At 35.7% G+C, this 27,923-nt stretch overlaps 1 protein-coding gene across 4 annotated transcripts in view; it reads right to left on the bottom strand.

The window, feature by feature from the left end:
- The window catches only part of RYR2 (ryanodine receptor 2), a 337,274-nt gene that overhangs the window by 193,271 nt on the left and 116,080 nt on the right, over positions 1 to 27,923 (bottom strand). For 3 of the 4 annotated variants that reach the window (XM_042888514.1, XM_042888524.1, XM_042888532.1), the window contains 5 exons: positions 23,502 to 23,522; positions 15,372 to 15,386; positions 6,932 to 7,006; positions 6,209 to 6,287; positions 4,952 to 5,064 (listed from right to left, as the gene is read on the bottom strand). In XM_042888514.1, coding sequence (XP_042744448.1) covers positions 4,952 to 5,064; positions 6,209 to 6,287; positions 6,932 to 7,006; positions 15,372 to 15,386; positions 23,502 to 23,522 — 303 coding nt within the window. The remainder of the gene's footprint in view (positions 1 to 4,951; positions 5,065 to 6,208; positions 6,288 to 6,931; positions 7,007 to 15,371; positions 15,387 to 23,501; positions 23,523 to 27,923) is intronic. The other variant, XM_042888521.1, reaches the window with a different exon arrangement.

The raw sequence follows: 27,923 nt of genomic DNA, 5'->3' as shown, positions 1-27,923 counted from the left end.
TACCACTTCAGACTCAGGTTCCTGTCTCTACTAGATCACCTGGATTTTGAACTTTCTACTTTTTCATAGTTACGTTTTCCACACTTCTCTACAGGCAGCAGATCCCTGGCAGCACATGATGCACCGTTCTCAGATGTCAATACAGTGTCTAACCTCATCCACACCTTCCCAACTGACACAAGGAACAGCTGGTTTCAACATGGTAGAGGTGCATTTAATTATTCACTGTAGAGGGAGTTTCAACACTTCATCACACAGGAGATGAGAAGTCTAGCTGGTGCAGAACAGGAAAAAAATCACTAGACCTTTACCTACTAAAAGAAGAAACTGCAGTATTTCAGAACGTTTTTTTTTCTTTTATTTAGGTGCAGTGAGAAGTGGTTTTCTTTTTTTTTTTTTTTTTTTTTTTCCTTCCTAGTCATCAAAAAACACATGTGCTATATCAAGATGACTTTTTCTAATTTTATAGTTTGGTTGTAAAGCATGAGATGCTCAAAGCTTTCAAGAAAATTTGACGAATTTTCTTAATGAGGTGAATCATATTTTTCATCCCAGTCTTCAAGCCTTAGTGTCTTCTGACCACTTCTGGATGAACCAAAAAATAAAAAATCTCAAATTAGTTTGGAAAAAGATGCTACTGCTTTTATTCAGTGAATTTTGACATTTTGAGCACATGATTATCAGCACTTGGCAGTAGCATTTTATAAGGCAGAACAGCTTGACAGCCTTAATAATGGGGAAGATCTACCAGCCTCCACAGTAACATTTCAAATGCTATGAAGACTTTGTGGGAACTGCATTGTGATCAGCATAACAAAGCAGCTTCATGTTGCCTGTATTCCCCTCATTTCAGGTTTGCTTATGCCAATTCAAATGAGCTTTAAAAATCCCTATTTTCCTGATTATAACTATAAATTGAATGGAATTGTCCTCTCACAAATAACAAAACAAAGTCCACCTACTGTGCTTCATACTCATCAGGGGAAAAAAAAAATGATATTACTTGGGCAAGTGGGGAGGAATCACAAATTGCTGTGTTAACTAGTCCCGTTGCATCGATAAATGGTTCAGATATTTATTAGTTAGATGGACCTATCCAGAATCTCTGATAATAGATAAAAGAATTTAAACTAACAGCTGAAATGAACAATATGTCCCTACAAGTGAATGAGGAAGGAGTGCCTTTCCAGCACGCAGGAAGCTTCCCCATTGTTCATAAACAGATGACTGGTATCAAGTCCGCCTTTCAAGTAATGTGTTTCTATTTAGAAAATATTATTTTTGAATGAGAACAATGTAATCAGTGTCATCACTTGACTGAAGAAATATACTTGATGAAAAGGTTTCACTTCAAAGGAAATAAGACATTAGTTTACAATGTTTTAAAATAAAATCATTTAAGTTAAAGAATGATAAATATCAAAGCCTTTTCACATAATGCACATTTGCGTAGTGTAGCTGCAGATCAGCATTAGTCAGGACACCAACTACACATATACTCCAGTGTAGGAATTTCCGCCTCCTTTGGAAACCTCTGCACTGTGAATTCAAAGATTAATTCTGTTTCCTGCTTTCCTGACTTCTCAGCCTGAATATCACTGACGTTATTGCTACTAATTTTCATTTTTATCATGCACTTTGTATTTGAATTTCACATCTAAGGAACTTTTCTTGAATGTTTAAAAGACCTGAACTGTTGTTTTCCAGAGATTTCACGAATTTGACTGAAAATAAAATTAACTTAATTTCTAAACTACTCAAAATCGGTAATTTTGAAAGCTACCGTGATGCGTAATTACAAATAGGCACAGGCAAAACTCAGTGCAGCATTGCATGCTAATATATCCAAGAAAGGAAAACCTGCTGGAAATATTACACCAGTTCCTGGGCCTGCACTTTCTCAAGAAATGAAATAAAAGAACTTGGCTTAAATTTCAATGGTAGCACTATCGATCGCAAATCATCTCTTTGCTCTTTACTATTTGGGATTATGTATTCCTCCTGCTCACTCTACGTTATACAAATGAAACTACATTCTGGTTACATTTTGAAAAAGGCAATTGTCATGGCCTGTGAACAAATTCTATTCATCTGTTGTTATGACATGCAAGTCTTTCCCTCAAGATTGTTTACTGGCTTATTTTAATTCAGGAGGTAGCTAACTGCTTAGAAACAGAGAGGAATAATTGTAATATACAATGGTGATATTACAACTGCATTCCTTGCAACACTATATGACATAGAAGGTTTGATATAAGACTTTCCTTTTCCTCAGCTTCCAACTAAGTACACAACATACACAAACCTTACCCTCAGAAACCTGCCAAACTTCACACTCTATCAGAAGATCTATCTGAGGATCTCCTCACCATCAGAAAAAATATATATATATTCCTTAATTGGATTCAATCAAAACTACTTGGTCTCAATGTCAAGTTGGATTTACAAAAACAACTTCATCCATCCACAGCCTTAGCAAATGTAAAAGGTATTTGTTACTACATTCCTTTAAGTGCCACAGAAAATAGGAGCTATTCAACTCCACCACACTTCAAATGAAAATACTGTGCTTACTTCGTAAGAGACTACTTTTAGGTTCCATACATTATTACGATATTTCAACTGTACATTGTAGAAAATAAGAACTTGATGTATATATTTAATGCCAGTGTGTTATCTTTACAATTCTGGGAAAGATTAAATGTGACTTTATTGGAAGGGGTTACATTTTTCTAAAGTATGTGCCAAAAATACCGTTACTCATTTTCAGGTGTTCCAATAAAGTTACACTTGTTAAGCAAGATTTTTATGAAATAGCACTGGAGCAATCTAATGTAGCTGGGGAAAATAATAAAACAAAAGAAAACAAAATTTAAAAATAAAACCGACTACGAAGACGATGTGAGCTCTGGAAGAAACCACGACATGCCATTCAGTCAATATCTTTGAGCTCACAATTTCTAAACTTGAGATCTGTAAAGCTGCAGCCCAATGATTAAGTCTAATAGCTTAAGAGACAACTTCCATGAAAAGTATTCACTCACTGGAAACTGGATACTTCAGTCTTCAGAATTGTCTACTGCTAATATAATTACTAAGTAGGTAGTAAAAACACAAATATTCTGGTGACAGCAAAGGTTTATTGTTCATCAGCTCTTAATTTAGTTTGGAAACACATGTATTTATAAAAATGAGGGAGTGAGCAGAAAAGCAAGTTTAATTTTGCTCAGTCCCTACTTACTACTAAATCAAAACTGAATAATTGAATTTTTTTTAATAATTATTCATTAAAATTCAGCTATGCATCTTTTTAAAATGACAATACACAGATTAAAATATGAAGAAATGGATTTAGATAGTTTTTCTCTACAGTGAAAACAATTTGAGTATGTTGATATTTTGCATAGAAGATGCAATATATTAACACCATGGTAGTTGTGAAAATTCATTGTATTGAAGAAAACCAGTCTCTGCAGTCAACAAACATCACCAGCATCAGGTCTCTATGGGTAAATGAACATGTGACAGCCTTGAGCAGTAACAGCTACAACCCATACTCTAACTAATGACATGATAAGGCTGAGGTGGTTTATTAATTAAAGGCTAGAGAGTATAAGTTCAGGCATATCTCTACATACAGAAGTGATTTGGAGCAAAGTTTAACTCCAGGAAGTGAATTCAGCAATTTGAGATATTTCAAAATAATTCACTATCCTTCAATAAAACTTTTTCAGAAATTAACTTTCTCATTAGTTTTGTCCAGAGTAAATTGCTTTTCCACTGAATCTAATTATAATTACCCTAAAAGTAATTAAAAATATTTTTAAAATATAAAGATGAACAGAAAGTTGTCACAATTTCCACTTACAAAGATAACTCACTACATAAGTTGCTATGATTTATTTAGGAGTTGAAGTTATATTATAATTTTATCCTCAGTTTTCTATGCTTTCTCAGAAAAAGGGTGAATATGATTAATTTTATCAAAAAGACAAAAAACACATTACTTTACACTTCATTAAATTCTTCACTTCTTTTTCTAAATACCATAGCAACTATGAAATACTTCATAACATAAAAACGAAGACTATAGAACAAATATGAATGTTACAGACAGAGTAAACAGTAACAGTCGTCTTGACAGTGCTAAAGAAATGAGCCCTCTTAAAAGTTCCTTTTTCATTTGTAACTATGTTTACCAAATCTCTGTGGCTGATTTTTACAGAAACTTCCAGCAGACTGACATTCTTACTTTTAGATCTTTTTCATAGTTGTTATTGGGTTTAGTTGGTTTGTTTTTTGTTGTTAGGTTTTTTGTTTTGTTTTAAGATAGAACAGCTCAAGTGCTTACAATCCTAAAAATACAAAACAATAAATTGTCTTAAAGTGCCAAAGAGATACTTTGATAAGGAAGAAAGTTATTAAAATCAATGATAAAAGGCAGCTAACTCAAAGTTTTAAAATACTTTCATTATATTTAATTAAGTATTCATTCAAGTAACAATTTAAGTATTTTAATTATGGTATCTCAGTAGCATTATATTCATAATCCTAGGAGCCTCTTCAGACCTCTTCAAAACCATTTCAAATATTTTGTAAATTTAGTATAGAGTTTTAATTCATATGAAAGTGCTGTGAACTTCAGAACTTTAATAGGGACTATTTATATCTCAATTATGTAACTCAGAAGATTCTTTTAAGTTTTCTTCTTTCCTTCAATAGAAAAAAAATTTCAACTTCTATCCATTACTTAAACAAAAACAAATCAAATAATTTACATATTAATGTTTCACTGCAGATATTCAGTGCATTTTTTTTACAACATCAAAAGCCAGTTTAAAAACCATACTATATTTTTGTGGAGATTAAAATGTAAATAAAATTTTAGTGCAATCCCTTTTTAACTGTTCTTCTATAGAGAAGGCACCATTCAGATTCTTACACTACTTACCAAGTATCTTTCAGAAGAGACACTGACTAAAATAAGGTCATCTCCAACACGCACTTTTTCTCCTTCTGATCGCTGCTTAGAAGCAGGATGAATAGTCCACCAGCATGCCTCACCTGTATCATTGTTGAGTAACAAGAGAGAAAGAAATTGGGAAGAAAGTGCAAGGGTATTGCTATTACATTTACAATTACCTCAGACCAAACATTTTGACCCAGTTTTCAGCTGTATAAAACAAATGTCCATGTGTTTTCAATAATTAGCATCATTCCTGTACCACCAATCTGCCTGAAACTCAAAGGTAAAAAATACAACCATGCAGACAACAAGACCTCTGGAACAGACATTGCGGAGTTGGGCAAGAAGGAGGTTCTCTGTGTTTTCTTTGCAACCCAGTCCAGGCTACCCTTGCTAAAGAATTTCCCTGTCACTTTCTTGGTGTCCTATGTTCTGGGAAGAATATTTCAAAGATATTTCAGCAAGAATTATGACAACTATGAGGAGAAAAAAAAAAAAAAAAAGAAAAAAAAAAGGAAAACAACATGCACAAAAAAAAAAATCTAAATGTTTAAAATAAAAGTCCAAAGTTAATTATGCTCATCCATTTTTACTGACCCTTGGTAATTCCCTAGAATATTTTGAAGTCACAAATTTTGTTTTCATGATAAACCTTGTCTTCAGATACATTTCTTGCAAGAAAAGTGCACTTCTTAGAAGAAGCTATTTCACTTTGGATTCACTTGTTTTTATTATTAATCTTAGCAACAGCAATGCTTTGAAAAGTGAGCAAACTTAATTTCTAATTAAGCATATCCACCAAAATGATGGCAGCATAAGCAGCTCTATTGCTCTCAAAAATACAAATAAATCTGAAAAGTTTCTGAAATAAAGCTGAAAGTTCTTAAACATTAATAGAATCTCCACTAAAAATAACTCAAGTTCAAAAAAAAAAACAAAAAAACCTCGGCAGAAGGGTCCTACAATCACAGCAACTTGAAAATTTTCCTTTACTTATATTCTCTGTTATAAATTCAAACTTAAATATCAATAGACATGCTTCTATTTCATAGAAAATAAGTTACAAAATCTACTAGAAAATGTAGATATTGAATGTGTTAAAGACAAGAATATTAACTTCTGCTTCTTTAGTTCTTAAAATAGTCTTAATTTTTATGCTCCCTATACGTTTGTATAGGTCTCTATTCTGATTTTTAGATTGAAAGTATTTCTCATTATATAGTTTAAAAAATTATTGTTTACCTGTGGTGTCCTCTTGCAATCCTACATCAAATGCCAGCTTATCCATTGAAGATCGAGATGTTGAGAGGCAGCACAGATACTAACAGAAAAAAAGCACACATCATTCGCTGTGCCTGCACTTGTGTCTGATAAAAATCTGCTAACACAACAGCAATTCTTAAATTATCCCAACTAGTTATTGTCAAGAACATAAATAAATGCTTGCAAATCTGAAAGGCTCTCAAGGAGACTTCATCAAAGTATATGTTCTAAAACAAGCTCTTAGACTTTACCCAGGTTATCTTTCCACTGAGATAGGAATACCGAGAGTGGAAATAGGAGCTGGTTACGCCAAAGTTCAGTTCCATGAAGACTCATCCATATCTAAGCAGTTCTGAACCTGTATAATTCTTCAGGGAACTAAAAAGTAAGGCAAAATACATGCATGAAGGAATTTCTTTTCCCACTCTATTTCCAATAGACTGTCAACTAGCTTCTGATTCAGTCGCAGCTTATGCAATATGTAACATCCAAGGGAAAAGCAATAGAAAACTATCAATTTAGCATAAATGATGAGCAGAGAACTCAACAGTATGAAACCAGACTTCATATCTGCAAGGGTAAAAAGCCTCTTTGAGGTGAATAGTGCTCCCAATTTGAATAAATGGCACCAGTCCAGGTACAGTCAAACATTGCTTTCATACAGCAAACAAATCACTACTACTATCAAATTCTGTTACATACCATACCACTGTAGGAATGGCGCAGCAGGATTGCATGTCCATAGAGAAGCGTTCGATGACCACCACCTTGTGCAGACTGAAAAAGAAATAATACACTTATATGTTGGAAATAAGTTGGGCCTTTTGCAAAATAAATAAAAATATTAAAAAAAAAAAAAAATCAATCTCTGGACAATTTATATTTGCTCTTGTCACAGAGAAGTATATTTCTTGAAAAAAATCCTTCTTAAATCTTAGGTCAACAATTCAGCTTTTTAAATGTTCTCACCTTAGTTTTAATTGCCTATGAATATAGTGAGCTTTAGTCAGAACATATAAAGTTCTTGGGACAGATCCTGGGTAGAATCTGGATAAGCATATCTAAAAGCTCTTGACTTTTTCCACTTAGAGTTCTTCAACTTACTAACGATGGAAAATGCTGTATTTGGTGCCCAGGCACAAGTCAGGTATAAAACATATTGAATAAAATTTGAATCCTTCTTGCCTGGGCTGAAAGTAGAAGGCTCCCCAGAGAACTGCAGCTCTGTTGTACGTTGTACTACCCTCTACACTGTTGTATATCCTTAAATCTCTCATTATTTCCTAATTTTTATATAGAAGAGATCTCTCACGGGAGGGAGCTTTTTGTGTATTACCCCTGGCTTCACTAGAAAATACTAATTATTTATCAACCACATTTTCAAGGTTGCTTCAACATTTTGATTCAGCATTTAAATACTATTAGATAGAATTCTTTATCTGCTAGGCCAGAAAACTGCTAAAAGACATCCAAGACAACTCAAGAGAATTTGAGGAGTTCAGAAAATTCAGAAATTACGTCTAAAGAAGTGTTCCACTTGAAAAGCGCAGTATAAATCTTTTCTGAAATAAATTATGGTAATAAAAGTTATCTCAAGAAACTACTTTGTTTTTTTGCTTTTCTTCACACACCCCTCCCCCCGCCCCCAATGCATTCATTACAGTTTCTATTTATCTACAATCAGGTTAAACACTCAAAAGAACAAATAACCTCGTTAAAGCGCAAGCAACCTTCCAGCTTTTGCTGAAGATCAACAAATTCCTTAACCTGAGATGCATCTGACTGACACCAATCAGGAGTAGAAACTGGCTGACAACACACTTAAGAGCTTAAATCCACATTTATCTGATCACTACACACAACATTATGCACATCATGCTCTTCAACCAGAGATAACTGTTTCTAGTTGCAAGGAATATTCTTTCACATAAAACACCTAATTTAGCTCATTTCATGAAGTATTTATACTCTTTCTTGCATCATAGCAGGCTAACCTTGTGTTTGAATGAAGCATCAAATGCATTACAGAATGAATTGGATAGAGACATACTATGCAATCTCTATGGCATCTTCATTTCAGTGCTGAAGATCAATCTCACTGAAGGGCTCTGCTGACAACCCATGATTTCTTTTCCTCGTTTACTCATTATCTTTCCTTAACTTTTATCCATTAACATAATATTTCTTGATCTTTGAGTTATTTGGTTATTTATTGATCTATATATATGGGTTGTGAAAAACCTAGTAGTTAAAAAAAAAAAAAAAAAGAGAAAGCAGTTGCCAATAATTTATGGCTTTTTATCTTTAATGAGAAGAGAGTATCCTGATGGACACAAAGTATACTTTGAGTTTGAACAAACTGCAATGTCAGTTAAAATGCAAGGAGACACTTCCAGCAATCTCTCCAAAAGAGTAACTGACATGATTTTTATTAAGAAGAAATATGTCACAGTCTTTGTCATGGACACAGTCTTGACAGTAAGACATGAAGATTTAGCTCTGAACCACCATTACTACTGCTGCTTTTTCTACAAGGAAGGACAGAGACATTTGATAATGTCAGGAACATAATACCAAAGAAGAAAGCTGAGAATCTGCTACATATCCACATGAGGAAATAGAGAAAAACCACTCTGAAATTACTGTCTTCAGATTTACCCAGATGCTTTACCAACAGCAAGTTGGACATTCCCCGAATAAAAGCAGGATGTAGAAAAATATATTTGGGATCAAGGGCTGAATCCACTGACATTTTACAATCTACGCCACTCAGAAATATCAATCATATGAATTCTCTTTTTGGAATTTTATCCTCCAATAATTTGATAATTAGAGTATAACGGCTTTGTACACAGTCATATGTACAGATATTATCACCTAGCAAATTAAAACAAGCATTTCAGTGAAGTTAGTTCTCACAGTTACAATTGCACCACTGTACCTACTGTTGCATTGCTACACATGGGTCCATACATGCAAAGCTGCAGGAAATTATTCAGATTTTGGAGCCACTTTTGCTTCTGGCAAGTTCTCACTTGTACTGAGAACTCTCTGTAATTACAAAAAGTGAATACCTATGTCTAATGTCAAAGAGATTTTTAGTCAAAAGGACATTACCTTTTTGTTCTTTTCAAGAGAACAGCTTAATTTCTACTAGAGAAAAGATTTATTACATCAGAAAGTATGATACTACAAACCAATGCTAATGTTTCTTTCTTCACAGGTCCACGCAGTCCCCAAAGATGTAAAAAATAACAATTAAAAAAAAAAAAAAAAAAAAAAACCACAAAAAAACACCTTCAGGGACATACCAACAAAAGACAAAAATGAGAAATCACGTTCCTTCAAACAGGAAAGTAATTCCAGTGCTTTGTGCATGCACAGACAAATCTTTTGTAACATTTGCACTATTCAGAACTATAATTCCTGAGAACTCCACTTGCATCAATACACGGTTTTCCAGACAATTCTAGTCAACCAGGAAAGCAATTTGAACTACTAGCACTGAATGTGTCATAACAAAATAAGAACTTAAGCACACTCTGCAGAAAAATCAAACAAGGTAAAACAGTGTTTTTAAGAATTGTGTAACAGCTTTTATTGCCTGGAAGATCTTTCATAATGAACCTGTAAGAACAGAATGGAATTAGCTGTATACGCTGTAGGGAAATGGCATTACAAAAGCCAGATTGTAAGCAACTACAGTTTTGATAGAGTTAACAAGAAAAAAAAGTTAAAAAGACTAAAAATCAATTGAACAATAAACTACAAGACATTGGTAGTAAATCCTTACTAAAAAAAAAAAAAAAAAACACTATCCATATAGTTAATAATAGTGGTAAAATTCAACCAGTTTCTTAGCCTATTATTTCCTCTGCCCTAAACCTAGCCAAAGGAGATGTTAGACCAAATGGTCTAGATGAAGCTTAGGGCCATTCAGGTATTGCTCTGAATAGGTTTCTAAAAGTACTATAAAACCATTTTCATGGCACTGAAATTTTATTACAACTGAGAGTAGCTGTACAGTAAAGGAAATAATGTGATCACCATTTTTCTCCACAAATATCTTCCAATATCTTCCAGGGCAAATATAGCAAGACAAAGTTAAAAGTCTTAAATATAACATACGTACACAGTAGTAAAACATTGTCCTTTAAAGCAGCAGGTATTTACATTTCATTAAAATAGAGCAACATCCTGAAGAAAAGCTTAAATTAATGTTTTGTTTCCAAAGATAACTCCGGAAAATAATTCTGCATTCAATTTATACTTGTCACATACTTAAAATGCTAACAGCAGCTTAAAATTGCAACATGAAGTAATAGTACAATGACTTAAAACATATCAACTTGGAATTTTAAATAAAGGTACTGCAAACCTATTTTTAAGCATCAGCCTGATAAGTTTGAATGAGGGGAAAAGCTAATCATTTATAATGATTATGTTCATCTAACACTGAAAGCAGATGCTGGAGACAATAATATGTCAAACAGAGGACACCTTACAACTCCATAAAAACTCTCACAAAAAAGAAAGTGAAAGCATTATCATCTCCACCAAGAGAGTGCTGTAAGTTTCATGAAGCTATGTAGCATATACATCTTACAAATATTTTTACTGTGATGCAAAAACTACAGAATGAGCAAAAAAAAATATCTATCTAAATCAAGGCACTAATTTAATTGCATAAGTAGAAGCATTTCATTAAGCTTAGAATATCTCTCAATTTCCTGCTTTGAACGCTACAGGGTTTGGTTGAGAACCAACAAAACCATAAAAATACCTGCAGCCTACAAAACCAAAAGCAAAAACCTGCAGCCACCACTGATGGAAGTCTCTCAAATTCCATTCTTTGGGTCTCATGTGGGAGCTTTCATATTCACCACACATGACCAGTCAACAGTCTGAAATTATGTTTAGATCTATCAGAAAGAGAAATCAAATTGGAAATTAGGGTCTCATAACAAGTATTGGCTTGAAAAAGTTATCAACCATGCCTTCTGAGTGAAAGGATGCTAGGCCCTGGTGTATGCTCTTCCTAACCAGAATCTAGCTGTGCTCAGAGGCGTAAGACAGTTAACATCAACGCCTTTTACTAAAAGCCAAATAAAACTTTTTGAAGTAGGAGACCAATGCTAGCATGTAGCCTCAACTGGTTCTCTAGAAAAAAAACTATTGAGTACAAGGTGAGGAACACATGCTCTGTTTATATAAAATATCTTTAAGATTGATATTTAAGCAAATGAAAGGATGACATTTAGTAACCTGCAAGATAGAAAGAAAAGTACTGAAAGATCTTGAAAGATTTTGACTTGAAAGAAGTTCTCACTCAGAAGAACGGAACTTCCATGAGAGCAGAATTAGCAATGAAATGATAGAAACCGGACAGAGACTGAAAGGAATCAGGAGAAATAGGAAGGAAAGATGTCCCATGCTATAAAAGCATGCTTATGTAAATCTACGCACCAATCTTTACATGATGCTCCAATCATTTCTGTAGAGGAAATTCAAAATGATGCATCCACAGGAACATAAGAATAATTCATTCCATTACTAGTATGCATTTTTTCCATCTATTGTAGACCAATTTACCTAAAACCAGATGTGAAGATACAGTCCTACAAGCTGACCAAAACTGGAAACCACTACAGGCAAGTGCTTTATGGAGATTCCCCCACAACCCTATCGGTGTCTAATGCTTTTCACACTGAAACCAGCGTAAGAGCTTCCTCCTGATACCAGGCAACAGCTAAACTGGAAAAGAGAGAAAGTCTCCTTCATACAGTGCGACAGGCTTGGAGCAGAGGGGCTGGAGACCAGATGGCCAAGAAGGCCAACAGCAAATTGGCTTGCAGCAGTAATAGTGCAGCCAGCAGGAGCAGGGAAATTATCGTCTCCCTGTACTTAGCACTGGTGAGGCTGCACCTCAAGTACTGTCTTTGGTTTGGGCCCTTCACTACAAGAACAACATTGAGGCCATGGAGCACATCCAGAGAAGGGCAACAAAGCAGGTGAAAGGTCTGGACCACAAGCTGAGAGAACTGGGATTATTAATCTGGAGAAGAGGAAGCTCAAGAGAAACCTTATTGCACTCTACAACTCCCTGAAAGGAGGTTTTAGCAAAGTTTGGATTGGCCTCTTCTCCTGGGTAACACTGATAGGATGAGAGGGAATGGCATCAAGCTGCAGCAGGAGAGATTCAGGTTGGACATTAGGAAGAACTTCTCCAAAAGAGTGGGCAGGCACTGGAACAGTCCATCCAAAGAGGTGGTTGAGACACACATCACCAGAGGTTAAAAAACATGTAGATGTAGTACTCAGGGGCATGGTTTAGTGGGGAAATACTGGTGGTAAGTAGATGGTTGGACTAGATTATATTTAGCAGTCTTTTCCAATATTAATGATTCTATGATTCTCTTAATATCAATGTGATCAATAACAGTTTATGGATAGCTAAAAGAATTTAGCAATTAAAAAAGGGAAATACTCTAGTTAGTTCTGCCTAAGGAAATTAAAGAACCAGTGGAAAGAAAAAAGTGTTTTGGACAGTAATTCAAATTACCTAAACTCTAAGTTGCACACTGACAACACCTATGCTTTTGCTTATGTTTACACTGGAAGCTTAGGGTAAGCATGGCTCTAGATCACGTATTTCAGTTTTGCAGGATGCATGCTCTCCAAAGAGTCTAGAAAACCCCAACTGGTTGTGAAATCAGAATGTATAAGAACAGTTTGAATCAGTGTAGATTAGTCAGGCAACAATTCACACTTGCAATAGCAATGCTAGGAAATTACGTCTCCAGCAGCACTAGAAAACTTGAAAATGGTGCAAGAAGAAAAGATTGCAAACAAAGCTATGGAGTGTGAGCCGAGGTGTTTTCCACATTCTTCTTGCTTATAGAAATATCTGTGTTCTTTAAAAATACTTGGAGAGAAGAATATGACAGAATTTTCTTTTCGAAGTAACAACATCCAGGCATAGATGCTGTGAACTCTTCTACTATAAAAACATAAATGCTAATGAGATCCTTCTGTAATTACTGTGTTCTTTGGACTGCCATTTCCAGAGGCTGGCATCAAACCCCTAGCATGCAGCTACTTAGAATTTAAAGATGTCAAGTGACTCAATTCACTGACATACAGCATTGTGCTAATGTAATCCTTCACCTCTCCCAAGTAACAGCAGTGCTGAAGGGCATATTCAACACCATTTAAAACCTCTTTCCATGTCTCACTGTAGCCTATATACCATGCTGAAATGAAATAACAGAAAGTGTAATAAGGCATTATATACATATATTATGCAGTACATATTGTAGTCTTCACACCTTTTTTCTAAATCACCATTTCATTACGCTACATTTATTCAAGGAATTCACTACAAAACAGTAAGTACTGCAAAAATTCGGGAGACAGTAGGAGACCAGCTCTGCTGGTACCTGCTCTTAGTGAAGAAGGCCTCTGTGACACAAGATGAAAAGGCATTCCATACTTCTTTTTCAATATGATTGGCACTTACCTCCTATTTTATAATATATGCCAAGCCAAAGAACAGAGAAAGGAGCTCAGTTAAATTATAGGTTTTCCAAGTTTACCTTGACTGAAAAGTACAGTGTGTAATTATATTTCATATAAATATCACTTGCATAAATTAACAGGTCTTACTCAGTTAAGAACACAGATATTTTACTACTTGCATTAAAAAGATTGAACCAATTGGTAATGAGGACAAACATCTCTGCCAGAACCATGCTAAATTATCTCAATTTCAATAATATTGACTTGTTGGAAAAAAGATTAATCAGTAACATAATTAGAAACACTTCAGATGCACTTTGTGTTTAATATTTCCAGCGCTACGTTTATATGCCCTTCTCCAGCAGTGGTGAACTTCACCATCAATGAAAAGCCAACACGGCAGTGGAAATAAATCAAAAATAAATAATATTGATCATCTGTTTTGAGCCCTCTATGTAAAATAAGCATGTTCCTAGCTGAGGTTATGCTTCCATTATGAACTCCTATTTTCAAGCACTTACAGCAATTTAGGAGAAAATTGCCCAAGAGAAAATTTATTGATTTCTCCCTTAGTCTAGTGAAGATTTCTCTTCCCACCTCCTCTCCACCTCTTTCTCTGCAGAGGAGATGGAAGAAATTATTAAAAATCTGCCTGGTTATTTTAGAGCTAAATAAGTAGAAGAGAGAGATATTTTTCAGAGGGTAAGGACTGTGGAAAAGCTTTTTCTGTTACTGTATGATACGAAGAATGTGAGTCATCCTTGTCACTTGAGAACGAAGCTCACAGATAAAGAATAAGACAGACAACCAAGTGGGAAGAAAAGATGGATCAGCAGAGGAGTCATATTAAGAAAACTCCTCTGACATCATTAAATTCACTGCCTGAAATAGCACTGCTTATCTAGCCCCAAATTCCTCCTCAGCTCAGAGTGACAATGAAGCAAGCAAGGCCACATCACAGAAGTGTGGGCTCATTGGGGATGAAAATCATCAGCAAATCATTTGAGAAGGCAAAAAGTAAAAAGCGTATAACCAGTACATCTTGGATAAATCACATCCAGTTATTCCAAATATCAGTTATTTAAATGCCTGGAAGCTCTCCAAACTCCTTATCTTATAGTTAAAGAGAAAATAAAATGAAGAAGAAAAGAAAAAAGGAAAGAAAAAAGGAAAAAAGACAGAGAGAGAGGAAGCAGAGCTTTTGCTCTCTGACCTGAGCCTTGGTGGGCTGCCCACTCACAACAGTAATCCTGTCCCAGAAGAAAGAGCATGCTGCCCCTTGAGCTCCCAAATGCCTAAGTGATCTACAGTGAATTCTGCTGTTTACTCTTTGTCTCAAGATTCCTTGTTTAGCAGACCGTGTTCCATTCTCACAGAAAGAGTAATGATGAACTGAGAACTACAGGTGCTGGCCCAGTACTCTGCGGGCTTTTATGATATGGAGAAGTCATAACATCAATTCAAGCAAGAATCACTGTCGTTTCTAAATCCGTAGTTTTACAGAATTCATTATGTTCTTTTTCAGTACAGGCAAGTTAGATGCTGATGCAAAAAATAAAAATAATGAATTAAATGAAATTGGGAATTTACAGAAAAAACAGTACTAAATGTTTAACTTGCTTACCTTCATCATAAATTTCTGTAGAGCCGTGAGGGGGGGGGGGGGAAAAGAGAAAATGTGAAGTGAATATTTGCTTTTCAGGTTCTTAAAAATGGGATCTGTTTTCTCTAGAATAGTGAGTGGGATACACAGAACTACAAATCACATTTCAAAGGAACATTTATCATTGTAATTAGCATAATTATAGCTTGTATAGCAAAACAGCTGCTCAGAACAAGGCTTTTTTTTTTTAATTTTTTTTTTACTTTAAATAATATACTATATTAAACACTCATAGCTTAAAGATAAAACAGTACAGGCAAAATAGATGCCATACTTGATCATCTTTAAATACTTGGTCTGCATAATAGTTCAATGCAAGCTATAAAGTCTTGCATTCAAAGTGCAATGCTGGAAAGCAATACTATCACTGTAACAATTTATAATACACAAATGCAGACAAAGTTAGGAAAATGAAAATATTACTAATGTTCCATGCATTTAATTAAAAAAAAAAAAGAAGTACAACATAACTGATGTTAGAAAACTATGGAAATGTTGGGGTTAATTTTCATAGATATGCTTAAGAGTAAGAGGAGAGGTTACTTGCAGTGATCCCACTTTCTCTGCACAAGATCTATTGTCACCTTTTCTCCTGTTGCTCTTAATTAGTTTGTGCTGTGATATCTGAAATTTTGAATCTAGGAGCTGAACACCAGCAGTAAATCTCTATCTCACATGAAAAGAGCCTAAGTGGGTAGCCTCCAGGAAACACTGTGCTTTCACCTCATTCCGACTATTAAAACAGAAATGTCTGCTCTAATAGATGCAAAAGACGTTGTAGATAAATATTAAATAAACGGGAAAAAGAGTACAGTATAAAATAATGATGTCAAAGCATTCTTCTCTTTTGGAAAATCTTCACTAAATCAGGAATTTAGTGTTCAGGCATTTGGAAATGAGCAAAACTAAAGACTTGGAATCTTGTCCACTATCCTCATAAAGTGATTCCTTAAAATATATGCATAGATCAGCAGTGTGATCCTTTGTAGATTATTTTCCATATTATTTCTTGCCACAGTACTTCATTTGCTTTTAATGGCTCCAGAAGCTAACCAGAAGTCTTTGCTCCACTGTGAACAGCACTCAAAGTGTATAAATTCACTAAAAGAGAAATCAGCTAATTACATAATTTTTTTAAAACTTTCCTATATCTGTCAATATTGAATTTCCCTTACAATAAAGTAATCAAGAAGACTACATTCATCAAGAAACTCAAGCTTTTCTATCTGCTATTTATCTGCGAAATTTTGTCCTGAGAACCGATCAACCACACTACCTTTCTTCATGACATGTACATTAAGCAGCAGCCCTTCTGTGGAACACTCTGGCTCTCTTTCGATAATTTAACTGCTTGAATCTAATTTCTTAACTCGCTTCAGATTAACATGAATAGTTTATCTCTTCTCCTGATTACTAAAATGACACAGGAGGATTTCATCCCGGACTTTTTGGAATGCCAAATTTAACAATTAATTCTCTTCTGTTAACATACCAAGTGAACTGTAGCAAGAGAAAGAGAAATGATATTCATCTCTTAGTTGCTGCCATGTTGTGTTCTTTAGTTACTCAATAATTCTGAAGATCATTTACACGTCATTCTTAAAGACAGAATGTGTTACACCCCCAAGCTAGAAAGGGTGGGAGAATGACAGTCGGTAACTCTGAACATTTACTTATTTACCTAATGCCAAAACCATCAGGGCAAAAGTACTCTCAGCCTGCTGTTATAAGAATGCTTTCTCTTCACAGCAAACACTTAAATGCCAGTTATCATGATGAGTGAAGTGAATGCCTTTATGAAGCTCCAAGTTAAACCAGAGACATCACTTGTAATGAACTGGACAGTACCTGCCCAGCTATTGTATAATATTGTATAATGTACAGAACAGAAGGTTCCAGATACTCATGTCACATCCTTCTACAAGACAGCTCTCCCATGTTTTAAAATTAAGTCCATTCCAGGGTAAAGTGTAACACACTTTTAAAAAAAACATCAGCGTTCAGTTTGGGGGAAAATAACCCCTAAAAATAAACCTACAGGTGTGCAAGAGTGTTACAGAGGACACTGCTCCAACTGTTCTTCTGTAGAGGAAGAACTTGCTTTCTGCTCCTTCATATTGTTTTTATTTCCAGAAAAAATGAGCACATTAATTTCACATAAAACATTTGCAATTCAACATGCTGTCACAGTTCTCATACTCGAAAATTAATCAGAGAGAACAGACCTATAACTTGAAATTTCTTGGTGTCATTCCAATATCCACTGCTCTTGAAAGGTTTTGTTCACCAAAGACTGACACCAAAATGTTAAAATTACACAGACTGATACAGTCATCAAGTACAACAAAGGATTGTTGTACACTAGTCAACAATACAGCTAAAAGTAAAAGAAGAGATCAAATTGTGATGACTCATAACTTTAGCTATACACAAATCTCTTAATCTGTGAATTTGAACTCCTGACAGAGGTTGGTCATGTTTATGTTTGAAATTCTGCATTATATACATCCTTATAAAGCATACAAATGTATGCAATATCCAGTATGACATGCAAGAAAAGAAAACTAAGTCTTAAGAATTAATAAGGATGTGATTTATCTGCCCTACATAATTTCCAGCTAGTCGAGGGAGAGACATTTCTAAAACTAATCTGATTAATATTTAATAAGCTGCCATTCTATGTAGAGTGAAAATAAACACACAACAGAAGCTTCAGATTCTCTGTCTTGACTACAGATACCAGCTTAAATAACTTGCTAATTCTACACTGTCTACAGCAAATTCAAGAATCCATTGGAGCTTCTCAACTGAGCACCTAGAAGCCAATGAGCAAGGTAACATCTGGACTTCTGGTGTCTTCTTGAACTACAGATAAAAGTCTCTGTGCTGAACTCCATCAAACTACTATCAGTGAGAGTCTGATGACTGAAGTCATTAAAGACAGCATTAAATCTGTATAATGAGCCAGCATTGCGCTCTGGCAGCTCAAAAGGCAAATGGGATCCTGGGCTCCATCAGGAGAGGGGTGGCCAGCAGGGACAGGGAGGTGATTGTCCCTCTCTACTCGGCTCTTGTGAGGCCCCATCTGGAGTACTGTGTCCAGGTGTGGAGCCCTCAGTACAAGAAAGACATTGAGATTTTGGAAAGGGTCCAGAGGAGGGTGACTAAGATGATCAGGGGGCTGGAGCACCTCCCCTATGAGGACAGGCTGAGGGAGTTGGGCTTGTTCAACCTGGAGAAGAGAAGGCTGCGGGGTGACCTCATTGCAGCCTATCAATACCTGAAGGGAACCTACACCCAGGAGGGGAGTAAACTCTTCAAAAGGGCTGACAATAGCAGGACTAGGGGAAATGGATCCAAGTTGAAGGAGGGAAGATTTAGGTTGGATGTTAGGGGGAAGTTCTTTACAAGGAGAGTGGTTAGGCCATGGAACGGGCTGCCCAGGGAGGTTGTGGATGCCCCGTCCTTGGACGTGTTCAAGGCCAGGTTGGTCGGGGTCCTGGGCAACCTGATCTAAATGTGTATGTTTGGTGGCCCTGCTAGGCAGAGGGGTTGGAACTACATGATCCTTGAGGTCCCTTCCAACCCAGGTGATTCTGTGATTCTGTAATGACTCGTTCAAGAAATGCTGTAAGTTTTATACAAACATGTTTCTCTAATATTAACATCTTCTCTAAAAGTTATCCTGAGAGCTGGAACTGGTAACTGAATTCAACTGACAACTGTATACTCATATTTCAATAACTTCAGTTTTCAGCTGCATATCTTATTTAAAAAATTTGGGCACAAAAGATTGTCTGAGTACTCAGTGTTACAGAAATGCCACACTTGCAGATGTATTAAACTCTGAGCATTCAGCAAGAGGATTACCTCCATGACTTGCACCATGACTTAAATAATGAACAAAGCTTCATTGAAGATAAACAGATACTTAACTTCAGTGCCATTTAAAGTAATTCATTGCACATCTGTGATCATTAATCAGAGTGATAGCAAATGTAGCAACTACAGAAAAACTGTTTTAAAAAAAAAAATACACCTACTGCTGTATTTTCAATTACATCTACATTTCCAAACTTAGTATACTCTGTATTTTAGTAGATGCTAATTGCAGTCCGGGTGTAATTCATACCTCTAGAGAAAGCGATACAAACATTTTTTAAAAACTTTTTTCTTTCCACAGCAAACTGTGTAAATCTGACCAAATTTTCTTTTAATTGAATGGTAGGATTTCTACCTATGTATCTAACTGCATAGCCCTGGCACTTTTCCTGCAGCTCATTTTACAGATCTGAGAATTTCAAGCTATGTTCCAGGTATCAATAGTACTGTGAATTGAAGCTACATGTCTACACTTTGTTTACACATTCTCCATATTTTTTAATAGCTTTGAGTCAAAGCCTGACATTTCCTTGTAAGCAAATTTCTACAACAGTAGTACAAAAGAGAGAATCTTTCAACTAAGAGACACTAACCTCAACAGCAGCTTGCGATTAAATACAATATTGTCATTATGCTCTTTCCATATAGTCAGAAAGTCCAGGAATGGAGATGAAATTCATGTTGGAAGTGCAAACCAAAAATCTACAGAGCAAAATTGTATAATAGCTCCCAAAATCTGTAAATATTTTTGTTAACACCACATCCTTACTGTCCTCAAGAGAGACTTAAATAGCTCATTTATTAGTGAGTTAGGATGACAGAAAGAATGATTGATGTCATATGCCTAAAATCTAATCTAAAATCATGAAATCTGCCACGCTGTAAGTATCAGAAGAGAATGGCTCTATGTCCAGGTGGAGATCAGTCACAAGTGTTGCTCCTCAGTGGCCTGTCTCGGGACTGGTTTCTTTAGCATCTTTATGACAATATGGGAAACAGACACCCCTCAGCATGTTTGCAGATGAATGGTGCTGAATGGTGCAGCTGGCACAATAACAGGAAGGGATATCATCCAAAGGTACCTGGGCACATTTCAGGAGTGGGCCCAAAAGAATCTAATGAGATTCAATATGGCCAAATGCGGGATGTTGCACATGGGTCAATCAATCCCAGATATGCATGCAGACTGGGAAAATAATTGAGAACAGCCCTACAGACAAGGACTTGAGGTGGATAAAAGGCTTGACATGAGCCAGCAATATGCTTGCAGCCCAGAAAGCCAACAGTATGATGGCTGCATCAAAAGAGGGGTAGCCAGCAGGGAGAGGAAGGCAATTGTATGTACCGTTCTTTCTCTGCCATCACAAGGGCCCCACCTGGAGTACTGCCTCCAAGCCTGGGCCACCAGCACAACAGAGATGTGGAGCTGATGGACCAGGTCCAGAGGACGACACCAAGATGTTAAGAGAACACCTCTCCTACAAAGAAAGGCCAAGAGAGCTGTGTTTGTTCGGCACAGAGAAGCCTCCAGGGAGACCTCATTGTGGCCTTGCAGCACTTAGAGCTTGAAAACAAAAATCAACTTTTACATGGTTTGATGAGGACAGGATAAAGGAGGAATTATTTGAAACAAAAAGAGAGGAGATTCATATTAGATGTCAGGAGGAAATTTCTACTCAGAGGGCAGTGAGATGTTGGAACAGTTGCCCAGAGAAGCTGTGGATCCCCCATCCTTTGAGATGTTCAAGGCCAGGTTGGATGGAGCGCTGGGCAGCCTGAGCAGGTGAGTTGCAACCCTGCCCATAGCAGGGGGTTTGAACTGGATGGTCTTTGTGTTCTCTTCTGAACCAATCCATTCTATGCTTCTATGATTGATTCTGCGCTAAAGCAGACCTATGGTACTAACAGCATACCAGCAGAAATAAAAATGGACAAGAACAGAAGTTCAAGGAATATAGCAAACTCATTTAGTTCTTCCATAAAATAGCTTCAATACTCTTGTTCCTAAAGTGGAATAAGCATCTGGGGACAAAATTAAAAAATGATAGTAATTGAAGCGATGAACTGCAGAACTGGAAAAATTATTATAAAAATTTCACTAGCAGATTCTGTAGGCAGCAACAACCCAGAGGTGGGGGAGTTAAGCTTAAATCCATGAAACTGCTTGCACTAAGCTCAGTTATTGATCTGGTTGCTAATTTGCATTAAGTTTGCTTAACTTGGCAGGCTCTGGGATTGGGCCTCAAGGTGTCTATAGATACACAGACATAAGTGAACAGACTTTGAACATTCTACACTGGAAGACGTCTTATGGAGGTCTGCATGTGTTAAAATAAGGTACTTAACCTCACTGACCAGAAATCAGCTGTTATATCATCTGTGTAACAGACAGCACCCTGCCACTTTTAGTAACCTCTATTAAAATGCATCTTTAGGTTTTGTGTGTCACTTTATTGCATTCTGGATTAATTCAGTATGTAAGCTACCATGGAATCATCTGGAATTGCAGAGAGTGCTAAGAGTTGCGTTACAGGGCAAATGAGGGCTCACTTGAAATGAGATGATTTCATATTTGAAGTAAAGCCAGCACTCACTTCAGCTGCATCAGATAGGAGGCTGTCTGGATTACTGAACTGATCAACTAAGAGTTCAGCTCATGCGAGTTGCAAAGAAATATTTAGCTCTGATGTTATGGGAAATAACTCATTTTAGAATGCCCTTCTGCAAAGCAGCCTTTCTTAAGGATAAGAATCTGATGTTTCTAAATTCTGAAATTAAAAAAAAAAAAAAAAAAGGGGCAAATCTCACTTGTATTTATCCAGGTAACACTGTATTTTCCAAGGATACTTCAAATACTTCAGTCAAAAAACCAAGCTATATTAGAGCACGAGAACTGTATGTACTGGTACATTATTCAACTTCCCTATTATGCTGGTTTTCTCTTTACAGCAAAATTGTTCCTAGGAATTAAACCTGAGAACCCGAAGATGTAGAATCAAGTCCTCTCAGGTGTAATTAAAATGTTGGACAAAATGAGAAAATAATCTAACCACTATTATGGCTTAAAAAACATTCCAAGTGACTCCATACTGGTCTTGAAAAAATATCTGATTCACTGAACATGAATAATGCCAGCATACTGATATAATGAACTGAAATTAACTTCTTCATTTACTCAATAAATACCACAAGCATTTGTATATACAGTGATATAGATAACTGAAGACACACTAGTAGAAAGTGATCTGAAAATCTTAAGCCATCATTTAAAATATGTACTTACCTACAGGCATGTCAAGCAAGCTATAACTTAATTCACTACTTGCTATAAACATGTAATTGCCACAGGTTAAAATTCTATAAACACAAGCTAAAAGAAAGTAAGACCAGTGCTCTAGCAATGCAATTGGCAATAATCCAAAGGATATCTGAGTGATTTTTGATCATGTGCAGTGCAAATTAAATACAAAGAAATTATAGAGGCCTTTTATGGTCCAAGCTTTCAGAGAGGCTTTTATCTTTTTTTTCCTTTATTTTTTTTAGCGTGAACAAACAATTTTACGCACACCTTTATGACCACTAACTCATACATATGCACATTATGATTACACTTGAGAGAAACATATGAAAACATGCCCCATATTGGGGATTTATATCAGATGTCCACACAAATATGCATGGCATACAAAGACACATTAGGAAAGCTCCTAGCAAAACATACATCTGAGAACTGTGTTCTGACTTCAATTGTTGTGATCTATGATTTTTTTTTATTCTGTAGCAGCTGTTCTCCATCTAAAATACTTAGTACATATAACAGATGCAGTTAGAAACAGTATCACCCATTATTTATTAGTATTAATAATTGTCATGCATTTTAGGATTATGTTGTCTGTACTGGAAAAGACAAGGTGGGTAACAGAATGGAGTAATAACACTAGACAGCGAGGCTCAAGGCTGAGAGACAATAACCACAAGAGTGTATTGCAGAGTTCTAAGATCTAATTTAAATGGATAAGTCATTGCGTTAGCACGAAATTTGGTATGAAAATACAGGAATGATCACATCTTATATGGCCTTGTATTTGCCTCTCTTTTTGAGCCAAGCAAGTTGGAAATTCATGAGCACACGATATAAAACAGACAGCTTAGACTCAGTGGCAACATGAAACATTTGGGATCAAGTGAATAAAAGACAGAATCACATACCCATTTTTCCACATCAACTAGCTGTAGGAAGAAAAAGCAAGAAATCAGTAAATCTCTTTCTTTAAATACACCATATCAAAGTCTATTTTGAACTTTATGTTTCACTTCCTTGGAAATGTATCTAGCATTAAAGAAAATGTATGAATAGAAGCTATTGTTTTGGCATCTTCTCTTAAAAATTTCAGAGGCTCAATTTTTTCTTTGCTCTTTATTTTATGAGAAACACTTAAAATTCTGGTAGTTCAAAATGTCCATTTAAATTTCAGTTTGGGGTAGTAAATGAAGACTGATGCTGAACTAGCTGCACATTGTATTCTCTAGCAACTGGACAAAATTACAAAACAATTTCACAAAAAACACTTCTCCATCTTGTCTTGAATAATATTCCAAAGTGAATATTTTTTACTTGAAAAGGTTTAGTGGCGGCTATTCAAGGTTTGTGAATTTAATGAACACTAAACGTATGAAACCTACAATTAGGGGACAAACATCAAACCTGGACTCAACAGACTGCAGCATGAGAAAATAGAAGAACAGAGAACTGAAACCAAAATGTCATTCATTTTCCTACAGACAATAACAGAGAACCATTCTGAAAGCTTAAGATTTTGTGATAAAAAAAAACCTGTTTTCATGCTTATTAAATAAACTGATTTAAAATTACTCTCTTCAAAAATTATTTGGACTATCATATAGTATCAGGAAGGGTAAGTAAAACTAAAACAAATTTCAACTACTAAAAAGTTAGTATTTTACTAAATACTCAAAAATTTAGATCTGAAGTAGATTTCTCTCTGGATTTAATACAGAATACACTGAGGCATATCAAGCCTTCAGTGGTTTTGCTGCAGGTATATGTGGACCTTCTGTGAGCACATGTTACATATTTGGAACGATTTAAAAAGAAAATTACTCAAAATTTGTACTACGTTATCAAAAGTAGCAAACTGTTTGGATTCCAGATGCTTCTGAAATTACTGTAATAGTAAACAGTGAATTCAGTTTTCATCTATTAAAAATAACATTACTCAAAGCATATTGCCTCATTCTTTAATACTTTAAAGTGCAATGGTTCTCGTTTTATATTTTAAAACATTTATGTATCAGTAGGTTCTGCTCATACACAAAGATTTGAAAACACCATCTGACCTGTAAGCTAATTAATACCAACTTGTTATGATTTTTAATTTGATCATTCCTATCTCTCCTGTGAGATGTCAATTGCATTTAGATTTATAATAGGAGTTCCACGAGTTTAATTACCAACTTCTGTTGCAGAAATTTCTTCTAAAAAACACCTGGTGTTTTAAAAAATATGCAAAGTAATAAGAAAAAAGTGAGATCTTGACAAGTTAGAAAAACTGGCAACAGTCTAAAGCCTAATGCAAAGAATGCAGCTATTATAGCTTAAAAAAAAAAAAAAGAAGAAATAGCCAACTTATTTTACATTATTTACTTTCATACATCTTTTGTCCAAATTATGTATGCATTATGAATACAGAATCACAGGCAATTTGACTGTGCAACAATGCTACTGTTCCAAAATTTAAATGAACAGTTTAACCACAATCAGTTTCAGAAATAATCCTCTTAAGGCTCGTTGAGCATTATTAGTTGTACAATAAATTTTCTTATAATTGCTGGATTGACTGCTTATTTCTGTGGGCTCTAGTTAGGTTCAAAGGTCAAGTGCAGCATTTGTCAAGTATTTATAAACTGTGCACGCTATATCTATGTTTGTATATCCATCTCCAAAGGGTATCAATATAGCAATATCAAGAGGTATCAATAGTCTTTGACATATGCCAAAGGCACCTTCACCCAGCAGTTCTTGAGGACAATCACATGAACCAATTTTGTACAGTTGTCAAATCCTACAGTAATTATGAAAATACAATATTATATATGAATCCAAAGCAATCTGCTTCTGAAAGTATGGTCTTACACTTAATACAATGCACACCACAATAAAATCTTGCATTTCCGGAAAGCTTTCATTACATTCTATCCTTCTGCTGTGTGCATCTACAGAGGCCTCCCAAACCAGGTGTGCTCACTTTTCTCTACCTGTCTACAAGAGTGCTTTTCCAACTGCTCAAGATGACATTTCTTCCCTATAGGTCACTTTGTCCAAAGTTCTAAACTTTCCTATGTGATATAACAAACGTAATTAAAATTTTGTTAGCTTTTATTCTGTGGAACTTATACTGGAAGACATGCCAACTTCAAGGTATTTGGAATTCTCTTTTAACAGGGAAAAAAAGTTATAAGCATGACTAGATAACATATTTTCTTGCCCTGAAATTCCTGCTGAAGTACATTCAACTAAAAATAACTACTTCTTACCAAGATCTAATGCAGATAAAATAGGTGTAAAGCTTACACGAATAGAGACAGAAAGGTACAATAACCACATCATCCTAGTACTTGTGTTAGATTTAACCTATAATTCAGTTAACAAGCAAAAAGATGTCTCACAGAACCTCTAAATACAGATTCAGTTTCACACTGATAACTGCCTTCAGCTGAGAGAGCTGGAGCTGTTCAGCCTGGAGGAGAGAAGGGAGATGTGATGGCAGCCTTTCAGTATCTAACACGTGGCTATAAGAAAGAAGTAGATAGACTCTTCAGCATGGTCTGTTTTGACAGGACAAGGGGAAAAGGTTTTAAACTAGAATGGGAGATTTAGATTGGATATAAGGAAGACATTTTATACAGTAAGAGTTGGAACAGGTTGCCCAGAAAGAAGGTGGATGTCTCATTCTTGATGACGTTCAAGGTCAGACTAGATAGGGCTCTGGGCAACCTGTGCTAGCTGTAGGTGTCCCTGTTCATTACGGGGGAGTTGGACTCTAAAGGTCTCTTCCCAATTCAAATAATTCTATTTTATTCTATTTACAGACTAGAATCCACCCTTTTCTCAGTACAGGTTCAACAAATGTTCACAAAATTCAGGAAAAACAAATGTTCTAAGTTCAAAATACTTTTAGCTACATACACTTGCATGTTCTTCAACGATCTGCATTTCCTGATTTCTCTTCAGAGGTATGTAACAACTCCAGTCTTCCAGCCAAGTGTTCATCTTGTATTCATTTAATCCAATCTGGAAGACTGGTTTTCCAAGAGTTTTTACTGTGAGATGCACATCTCCAATGTTACAGTAACCAGACATAAAAGCCAGACATAAGTTAAAACAGCAGGAATGTAGTTCTTTTACCCCTCTTTTCTACTGTCTAAGGAGCTATGAACAAAACAGAGAGGCATCATTCCACCACTATGAAGCATCATTCACAGACTCATTTTTTACATTTTGACACAAAGCAAACTCACACTACACAGAACTGTGCTGGCATGGGCTCATACAGCACCCTTCATTAGCAGTGCACAAAGCTGGAAAGTCAGCTACTTTAAAACTTTACACAGCAGACTACCATTCAGTTCTGACTCTTACACTGTTTCCTTTCATCTTGCTGAGCAGCATGCAAAAACAATAAGGAACTTTGTTCCACACCGCATAGATCCTTAGCTGAGCAGGGCTAATAACACTACCTACTATTTGTGAAAACTGTAACACATACATTATCACAATCCACAGATGGAATTGTAACCTGAAATAATCTCATTGAACCAATGAATTCCAGCTAGCACACATTGCATCTTCTTCTACACTTATATACATTTTTCTGAAAGGAATAGGAAATTCTTATGAGAAAAGTAATGTATTTAGGGGCTTTGTTGTTGTTATTTCGTTGTTGGTTGGGGATTCCTTTTTTATTTGTTTCTTTTGGATTGTTTGGCTTATTTGTTTTTGTTTTTTGTTTGGTTTGGTTTTTTTGTTTGTTTGTTTGTTTTTGCATTTCTCAGCTGAGGAAACTGAGCAAAACCTCTGCCTAAAATTCTCTAATCAGGATAAGTAAGATAAAATAAGGTCTTCATTTCTGCTACAATACTTGATTATCTTCACTGCTCACCTTGATTTACTGCATTTAGTATTCAACAAGGTAACTGATGATGCATGTTCTCTTCTTCTCTGGACTATCTTCCATTGCAGGTTTTTGTATACAAAATACTTCTAGTGCTGTGCTTATATACCTGCTAGGTTTACAATGCAACAACTCCCTCTGCAACATTCATCAGAAAAGTTAACTGGAAAGAGAGAATTGAATTTCTCTTTGTCACAGAGTCAGTTTCTACTGACCATGATCCTGGGATGAAAAACTTAAGCACATTACAGATCCAATGATTATGTTAAGATAGGAAAAAGGCCTGCCATCTATTTCCAAAACAGCAAACTTGTCTGGGATGATAAAAGTATTCATCTTTCTGGCATTCTTACCCCAAATATATTCTCATTCCAAACACGGCACACTCAAAAGGGGAGCATGTATGTCAGGCTAGAAATATTTGCTTGTCACAATTCTT

This window comes from Lagopus leucura, unplaced genomic scaffold, assembly GCF_019238085.1.
Source record: "Lagopus leucura isolate 7727_CA_CO unplaced genomic scaffold, USGS_WTPT01 Super-Scaffold_73, whole genome shotgun sequence".
NCBI lineage: Eukaryota > Metazoa > Chordata > Aves > Galliformes > Phasianidae > Lagopus > Lagopus leucura.
Note: the sequence above shows the minus strand (reverse complement) of the source record. Positions and strands in the feature narration are given on the sequence as shown.